At 39.8% G+C, this 9641-nt stretch overlaps 1 protein-coding gene across 3 annotated transcripts; it reads right to left on the minus strand.

Annotated features, from left to right (window-relative positions):
• Positions 1-240: 240 nt before the first annotated feature.
• LOC147795226 (serine/threonine-protein kinase 3-like) lies at positions 241-9132 on the minus strand. Of its 3 annotated transcripts, XM_087132190.1 has the most exons (8): positions 8948-9132; positions 8644-8781; positions 8196-8327; positions 7696-7737; positions 6512-6538; positions 4657-5011; positions 3840-4156; positions 241-3303 (listed from the first exon to the last, which is right to left on the minus strand). In XM_087132190.1, the coding sequence occupies exons 1-8, from the start codon at positions 9107-9109 to the stop codon at positions 3145-3147; spliced, it is 1332 nt and encodes a 443-aa protein (XP_086988316.1). In that variant the 5' UTR covers positions 9110-9132; the 3' UTR covers positions 241-3144. The 3 variants fall into 3 exon arrangements, with proteins under 3 accessions (XP_086988316.1, XP_086988317.1, XP_086988318.1); XM_087132191.1 differs by lacking the exon at positions 7696-7737 and having other exon boundaries at positions 8948-9131; XM_087132192.1 differs by lacking the exons at positions 6512-6538; positions 7696-7737 and having other exon boundaries at positions 8948-9131.
• Positions 9133-9641: the final 509 nt, after the last annotated feature.

A 9641-nucleotide genomic window follows, 5' to 3' on the forward strand; every position in this document is an offset into this window, starting at 1 on the left:
GCAAGGTGGATACTACATATATTATGTGACCAAATTTATGAAAAATGCAAACCCCTTGGAAGTTATTTGGGAAATCATGAAAAATTGTTCTGAAAAATGTACAGTTATCCCTCTGAAGTTATTTGGGTCCAACACTGAAAACGTGGATTGCAAAGTTAACTTTTGGAAGTTATTTTGAGCTGGAATTATGTAGAAGTCAAGGTCAACACTTTGAAGTTATTTTTCGACACAAAAAAGCAGTCGATTCAACCCTTAGTTTATTGATATTGCTCTTCAGGTATGACAAGTGATCACTTAAAACACTAATGAGGAATTATCATCAAAGGAGCTTACAAACAAGAATGGGAGAGAGAAGGGAATGGCTGACATTTTAGAGTTGTTTCAACCCCAGATGCTGTGAAATTTATAAAACAGGTATCAAGTTAATCAGTAAAATTAACGCCACTCGTGGCTACTTGCTTTTATTTTACAGATGGAGTTTAAAGGCACAAACCATTCTCAATAATGAAAAAAAAATTAATTTTTGTCTCGTTCAATATGATTCTTTTTAACTCTCCCGGTTGAAAATTATTAAAATAAAATTATTATGCATGATAGTTTTGGATATTTTTAGGGGCTTTTGCAGATATGCTATGAATAATGTCATCACTTTTTAATTATTCACGGTTAACATTCATACATTGGGCAAATTTCAAGTGAGCAAATCAAATAATTATTCTCTTATACACAAAGAATATTTACACATTTACAAACAGGATAGAAATCAAAACCTACACACTCATAAAAGTATTCTTAAATTTCAGAACTATGTGAGTGACTAAACAAAAACACTGCTTTTCCAAACTAAAATCCGAAAAGAGACTACGAATGCTAGAACATACTCCAACCAACATGTGTCAGCAATCAAGAAGAATGTTAAATGTCCATACATTTCGTTAACACTCAGAGTATGTAGGTTAGGACAAATATTTGAGAAGTTGATTTGATTTGCACTTTAGGAGGTCGACGAGGTCCTACTCTAAGAAAAATATAAAGTAAATACACTTTCAAGGTAAGTGAACAAAAGCACCTGCGCAATCACTTTTATGGATGTAGAATTGCGAGCTCCGTCTTGCTGAAAGGCAATTAATTTTGAAGTCCCCTATGCTACTGCCATCAGAAAGAGCAGACAATATCTACACTCTCTAGACAAATATTCTTTGACGGACCATGGCTTAGTACTTTGCAAGGTCACATGAGAGCACTAAACCAGTTTTTAAAAATTATTTGTATGAAAAAATAGCCTTTGTGAAGAAGTATTTACAGTTTTGGTATTCACAGCCAGTTTCGACAGAATTTACAAGGGAAAAAAGCAGGACCCGTTCTAAAGTGATTTTTGTAACTTTAAACAGAGATTTGTATGAGAGAGGACTCTTTCCTATTTTTAGCCCTAACTGGTGTTCACAAACATTCAGATTTTCTTACTTCCGAACAGAAAATAAATTAATCTTAAATTAAATACTTTAAAATGCAAATGGAAAATATCACTTTCATGGATTCTGCTTTTTTCCTTCTTTAAAAACACATAATAAAAGAGAAAATTTAAGTCACACTGTCACACACCATGCAATTACTCTAGTTTTAAATAAAAAAAATTAAACAGAGAGATCACAGTTCTGCAAATTGCAAATTACGATTTTTTTTGGCTGGTTCTAAATTTAATCCCATTCAGAGGTTGAGATTTCCAAAGATCAAAAGAAAATCCTACATTTCTATATACATATACTATCTTAGAATTGTACAAATATTTGGTTTGGGGGAAAATAAATATCTTAACCACTTCGCACCAGGGCATTTGTAAATGTTGAATCTGCTGGGCCAGAATATTTTTCTGTTTTCAAAATTCTTTAAAAAATCATACCTTCATTTACTGGACACTATTGATGCAGGAGTATTTCAGCCAGGCTTGCCGCCTTGTAAAAAGAGCCCAGATTGTACAGTGTTAGTTAATTTTCTTTTGTTCCCAAAACTGGTACAGTGCGCTAATTAGCGGTGCTGTGTGACACATCGCCGCGGTGGTGGAGTGCTTTTGCCCCCGGTGGTAATCCGTTCGCACTGAATGCCACAAACAGTGGTATACGGTTCCAAAACAATGCTGGATTATCTCCGCTATTGAGAGTGAAAAAATATTGGTAATTCCCAGCAGCCTGGTCTTTTGTTACGAGTACAGTCTTTTCTTACAAGACCCAGTTCCTTTGTCCGATTTCAAACACCCCGGCTGTGCATATAAAGAATATGTGCCCGAAACTGGGCTCCCTGGCAGCAAGTGGTTAACATCAATTCTGAAAATAAAAAATGTCAACAGTGGGTCATAAAGTAGATAACGCTGAGAAAAAAAAAATAGTGAACCAACCTAATCTGCCATTACACTCCAATTGAAAAGTCAAATTCAGGCACTAGTGGTTTTTTTTTTTTTTTTCAGAAACCTGGTCAATCACCAGTCAGGTCAAAGGTCAAATCACTAATGGGTCATACATGTGTCCCAAAGCACCCCAGCACAAGTAGTGGCAAACGAATGCCTTAGTCAAGATTGGGATGGACAATTTGAGACCTGACACAGTGCATGAAACCCAGTGAAAAGTGTGTCCTTCACTTGGTCACACAGTACAAGGACGCCCTCTTTGGCTCATGCATGGAATCAATACCTTGTGGATTCAGTTTAGGGATCCTTGTTCAGCTTGATGGTTTGACGTCCTTGCTTTCTTACAAGCTTTTTTCCAAACACGATTGTTCAGCCCTAATGCAGAAGTTATGAGTCAATGAGCCGAGTCAAATGGGAGACTAAGCAGTTGTACCATTGTGATTAGGGTAAATATCATCATATGGTACCATATGGTTCCAAGGAAGGAACCTTGAAATAGACCATTGGAAACCTAGATCCCCCCATCAAAAAAGGCAGTTATCCTGACTTCAATTAATCAAGAAACAATCTTGCTTTTCAAGTTAAAAGCTCTGAACAACAAAAATCTATTGCAGTTAAACCTGTAATCTGATTCTTGTGAAACTTCTCAACCCTCAAATTCCCAAATAGATTTTTTTGTCAGTATTTTCTAAATAATTTTTTTTGATACTCAATATATTCTACAAGATGAAATTCTTTTTTTTTCAAAAGTTTTGTTGACGTTTCCTTTTGACATCCATGGCCTCAATGATTGGTCTTCTCTTCTCCTGGTACCGTTTTCTGAGTTCTTCGATTTCTTGCTCCATTTGGGGATCTAGCGCTTGTAACCTGCTCTGGAGTTCATTGTAGCTAAGCTGTTTCAACTGCAACAGTGAAAGAATTCACCCATCACTTCAGAACACTATAACCTTTTCCATAAGAACGAAAAACTCTGATCTGATGCTAAAAATCCAGTGAACTGTCTAAGTTACTGGCAATCGAGGTAAAGTCGGGTTTTTTTTACAGTGAAAAAGGTGAAGTTCAGCCTCAAGTGCCAGAAATACCCAGTTGGAGATTAAATTCGTTGAAACGGGCATAAGTGTGTCTACAAATCTCTCTAATGTGGATAAGGACATCACATGAAAGGCATTTGTTCTTTAGACAGGGCAGGAAAACATTGGCAATCCAAACAAAATAGGAAATGAACATCCATGTACACATTTTAACTTTCAACAATATGGAAAATAACCAAGATTTATGGTTGCGTGAGGGTTCATGAATAGAACATGAGTACCAATCCTATGAGCACCTTCACAAAACGTTAAAAGCATGAACAATAGGAGGGTAATGGGAATGTCCAAGAATAAAGGCGTTTTGATACACAGCAGGTGTTTTTTTGGGGGGGGTGCATTTTACTTACAAACTCAAAGTCCATGTCACGGAAGGGCCTACTGGCTCCAGGCTTGGTGGGTGTGCTTTGTCTGGCCTGGGGTGGGGTGTGCTGTGCTTGCTGCTGCTGTTGCTGCTGTTGTACTTGTTGCTGTTGGTTGAAGGGAGGTGCTGGTGGTAGCAACTGTGGTGTTATTAATGGCTGTTGTGCTTGCTGTGGGGCTGGTGGTGGCGGTTGGTGGTGGTGATGTGTTGTAGGAGTATTCCCTTGCTTCGCCTCAATTTGCCGGTCAAAGTGGTCCATGAACAGTGGTCTGTAGTTTTGATTTGCCGAGTCTGTGTCTATTCCTGCAAGATAGGAAGCACTTAATGCTAAGCATACAACTTTTTGGATGCATTTTCAAACATACAGCTTTAATTGAGTTTTTGGAAGGAAAAGGTGATGTATTTGTCTAATGTGTACCACTGGATTTTAAAATGAGTGGTACAACCTGGGATATCCTGGGGGCAAGATCAGAAGGTGTGAGGCAAAACCTAGAATATCTCGGGTGCAGGATCCGAAGGTGTATGACCTAACCTGGGATATCCCGGGTGCAGGATCTGAAGGTGTATAACCTTACCTGGGATATCCCGGGTGCAGGATCTGAAGGTGTATGACCTAACCTGGGATATCCCGGGTGCAGGATCTGAAGGTGTATGACCTAACCTGGGATATCCCTGGTGCAGGATCTGAAGGTGTATGACCTAACCTGGGATATCCCTGGCGCAGGATCTGAAGGTGTATGACCTAACCTGGGATATCCCTGGCGCAGGATCTGAAGGTGCAAGACATTTTCTGTCAGACTTACTCTTCATAGTCGAGTCGCCATTGAGGTCCTTGTCATCATTGATGACCATGGTGCCCATGTCGTTCTCGATCATTGTACCCGTATCATGTGTTACCAGCGTCCCCGTGTCCCCATGCTCAATCATGGTGCCCGAGTCCTCGTGCATGATCATCGTCCCACTGTCATGCTCAATCATGGTGCCCGTGTCATGCTCAATCATGGTGCCCGTGTCGTGCTCGATCATAGTCCCGCTATCATGCATGATCATGGTATCTGAGTCTGTTTGTGAGGTATCTGTTGCCGTGGAGGCCGATGCAGCCCCCGACGATTTCCCTCTTGCTACCATGGTGCCACTGTCGATGACATCATCATCATCCTTGGAGAGAGAAACAGGGTAAGCTTGTAAGACTCTCACGTTGGTACGAAAACATCTTAAGGCTGGGACTGAGAGCACAAAATACGAAAGATGCAATATCGAGCAATGGGTAACTCAAAGTTTAACACTCGTGAACCCACAAAACAGTGTTGAACTCCCTCAAACCTGGAGGTAAAATTTGATTTCCTGCCTGTTAAATTGTGTAATCTTGTCTAAAGAATTCAACACAGGCAAACTCCAACTACTTCTGCAATTTTTGCCAGGAACTTTTCTAGCCCTTCCAAAATGTTCCACTTGGCAAAAGAACCCAATGGATCATTCTTGACATTTCAAGGATCATCGAGCCCCACATTAAGTGACAGTGACTGGCCTCTGTCTGCCTCCATCCTTCAAAATCCTTCAAACATCTGGGCAAATGTTGGAGAAAACGGGAGTACGTGGGCTTAGAGAGCTTATCATAATTCTGAAGTGACTTTCAAAATGCAGCTTTGAGGGAAGTTTGGAGCCTGAGAAGAAGGGAAATATGGCAGGAAGGGATAGCACAACTGAAGTGGGGTGCAAGGCTGTGAGTCATACCCATGGCCAGAGTCAAAATTCATGTTTTCTTCTCAAGTTGAGATAGCTGATCTCAGATTCTTTTTAACAGTCTCAGTCGAACTCCCTGATTATATATATTGAAATGTGAATCTCTTTTTTTTCCCAACAGAGCTGATCACCTGTCAAGTTTTTGAACTAATTTTGGTGAAAGTATTTTGAACTTCAGGAGGTTCAGGAGGAGATGATTGATTTTTTTTCCCTGAAAATGTGGATGGCTATTAAACGTTAACATCTAAACTACTTCAATGCTTAGGGGCTAAAAGCGTGAATGGTGTGCATGATAAATCATATTCAAGATTCAAGTCACAGAAATCAAATGCTGACAATGTGGAAGCAACAAATGAAAAAAGCAGTTTTTGTGAGGTGGAAAAAGAGCAGCAGGCTCAGAGACATGTTTTTCAAGGCCTTATAATGCTCAAATATAATACTGTTTTAACGTCCAATGAATTCTGACTAACTCTTACAGCTGATTCTCTTTTTGACCTGAACGCTTCTTTGCCTGAGAAGTGCTCACTGAGCACAGGTACAGGTACATATGGGAAGAGATAGATACACAGAATCTTTGGGTTTTTTTTTGAGGGGCAGGGCTTTTTGTTTTGATAAAGACAAGGGGCAAAATTTTAAGACACAAATGCTGCAACTTAATAGCTTTAAAGAACAAAATAATAACTAAAATAAGACAGGGAAACCAACACTAAAAGAAAGCATGCTATAAATGCACCTGAGGGTTCCAAAATAAAACAAATTATACAAACATTTGTATTAAACCTACATGAAAATGAGAAAAAAAAATCAAAGATTGCTGGATTGCTGCAAGCTAAAACTGTTTAAAATGCGGGCTGCTTTCTTTAAAATTTTGTGATCATGCAGTGAATGGCATGCAGTGGCATCCATGTTGCTTACCACACCACCATCAGCCTCATCTTCTTCCTGTTGGCAACAGGGTCAAGGGTCAAAAAGCAAACAACCAATGAGAAATCAAGTCATGTGGCTTTCCCAAACAAAAACAAATCATACTGGGTGTGAAGGCCAGTGTTGTAACAGAGAAAAAGAACAGTTTGACAGTCTGGGCTAGGTTCTGAGTTCAAGGTTTTAATTTAGACTTAACATGTCACTCACCCAAACAGAAAAATGAATGGATAATTTCTGGCTTCAAACATAAAATGAAACGGTGAAAAGGCATGTGCTTTTTTTCCTCTCCAAACTAACGGGGCTCCATAAAGTAAGGGTCACTGTACAAATCGCCAATGATGCAGTGAAGCCTATCACAAACTACCCAGTCTTCAGCCAAGTCACAAGCTATTTGAATGAAGCCTGAAACAAGTATTCCTTTGGCGTTCATTTTATTATATGTGACTGGACTTGAGAACGAACTTGTGAAATGACCTCATTGCGACACTGGCATATGTGTATGTCCATCGGTTTAGTATCTTGCCTGACAAATCAAGTAGATAAACTACTGCAGTAACATACAAGCAGTAGTGTGCTTAAGTTCCATATTTACAAGTCTGACTAATTTTCTTTGTGTTAAATGAATGTGTATGTATAACCACATATTAATGGTAACTGCAGTTTTCACTATTGACTTGAAACACAAACATGCAGAGAACAAACCACATACATGTATCAATGACAAAACAAAGTTCATTGTGAAAGAAAAACTTCATCTTCTGTTCATTTTGACAGGGCATGTTTTCATAGCCATGACAGACAAGATAAATAGAATAAAGGACCACATACATGTACGTGTACTTATTTGAATATTCATGAGCATGCATTTCAGGTTGTTAAATAATTTATACCCAGGCTTCCGTCATGCATTTCTGTCCCTGAAGTTGGATTTCATTTCATGCCAAATGTACTTCAAAAATAATCAATTGATCACATGGTGCTTCACATATAACTTCATAAATAATTCAGCACTGATGGCTCATAAATAATTCACCAGTCACATGGTGCAAGAATACATACATCTGCTTCATGAATTATTCAGAAACTGCACAGTGCACAAACACTCAGGACATAATATTATTCAGCAGTTACATGGTACAACCAATATGCAAATGCCATGCTGCTAAACACCTTACCACTATTGTGTACATATCATGACTGTCACCTTTCACACAAGCCTTACCACCAGACCAGGACAAAAAAGACAATGAAAAAGACACAGATTGTCATTATTTGGGGGGAAAAATCTACCAACAAGAATCTCTGACATCCAACATACAAATGTTAGAAGAATGACAAATGGAAGTGAGTTAATATGAAGGAACATTTCCAGTAATCAAATGCAAGAAAGATGCAAGAGGTATTTTGTACTACTAAATGAAAAAGAAAGTGTAGCAAACAACTTTAACCATAGTCTCTCACTACTGCATCAGAGAACTCTCTTGTCGTTTTGAGCAAAGCCCGCTAAGCAAAGTACACCCAGATCATGAAAGTGTCCCAATCAACTGAGCATGCTGGGTTGGTGCCAAAATATTATCCCAAAAACTTCAAAGACCTTCCCTCGACTGCCACCAGAAATAAGGGAAAAAATAAACAACTTGAAAAGTATCCAATTTTTGAGACTGATTAATCTCACCGATCCAGCCTCGTCTTCATCCTCGTCATCCTGTGCCTGTAACCTCAGCTTCTCCTTCTCCCGATTCTCGTTGGCCTCATTAATCATCTCACGGAGAATGCTGACTGGCTTGGCTTTCTTGATAAAAGGATGCTTTGGAAAGAGAACAACTTTAGAAGTAACGAGCAGGGCCACAGCAAAGAGATAAACAAAGTGTAATCAACATCATATCCCAACTTCCTCATCAATCCCATTTGTGGACCAGTTTTGGTGAGCTGAATGCTTTCAGCATCTTGGAATCTAGAAATCTCAGCATAGATTCATTTCAAAATTCTGGACAAGGTAATGTGTGCAGATGATCCATGGCTATGGTGCATTCATCATGGTTGTTCAAATCTCTTCCCTTCTTTAACCTTTCTCCTAGTGATCCTCTGTCCTTTTGGGGGGGGGTTGGACCCCAATTTCCTACCTGTAGAAGGTCTGTGGCTGTGGCACGTTCCTCTGGGTTCTTGACCAGACACTTGGAGGTGAAGTCGATCAGCTCAGGCGACCAGCCCTCTGGGTTGCGGAATGTGGGTGGTGGCTTCGTGGGTATCATGAATATGGCCTACCAAAAACAAACAGCACGTTGAGGCATTCTTACTGAATGACATACCTGTAGAGTGCACACGACCAATTTTCCATGGAATGTGCATGAAAAAACTGAAGTGAGAAGCTTTAATCCACTAGATGACCCATACATGTATATTTGGTCATGTGACTGCCAGCCTTACCCTCATTGGGTGGATGTCAGCATATGGCGGCTTCCCTTCACACATCTCCAACGCTGTGATGCCCAGCGACCAGATGTCTGCCTTGCAGTCATACCCAATCTCTTGGATGACCTCGGGTGCCATCCAAAATGGGGTACCGATGACTGTATTCCGCTTGGCCATTGTGTCCTACAGAAAGAAAAGTGAACAAATATTTTAGAGGAATTTACGTCAGTATACTGCACTTTAAACACCTTTTACCCCGTTACAAAACTAACCAGATAGCTTTTATTCATGTTATTAGTGAGGAACTTCACTTATTTTCATTTGCAACCAATATCCCGATCCATTCCTGGAAAGGGGGTTCCCATGCCAAGTTTTAACACCAACAACATCGACAATTATCCCCTCAGAAAGCACTAAGCAAACAGTGCTTTAAAAATCCAACACATACATGTACTTGTCTACATACTTGTGAATGCAGGTCACTATACCAAACCTGATTAAGTCCAACACAATGAGCCCATTGGAGTTTGAGTGATATGGTATGGATGGGTCTATGCAGTATAGGATGACTTGCACTGAACAGTACCAAACCTGACAAAATCAAGCATAGTCCAGCACTTCGTACAGGAAGCCAGACCCTGCACACAATGACCCCTGTGTGTTCCAACTCACACAAAGTCCAATACCATCACCCTGGACCTTTGATACC

This window comes from Acanthaster planci, unplaced genomic scaffold, assembly GCF_054643075.1.
Source record: "Acanthaster planci isolate LZ-2023a unplaced genomic scaffold, COTS_SCS Contig120, whole genome shotgun sequence".
Classification (NCBI taxonomy): domain Eukaryota; kingdom Metazoa; phylum Echinodermata; class Asteroidea; order Valvatida; family Acanthasteridae; genus Acanthaster; species Acanthaster planci.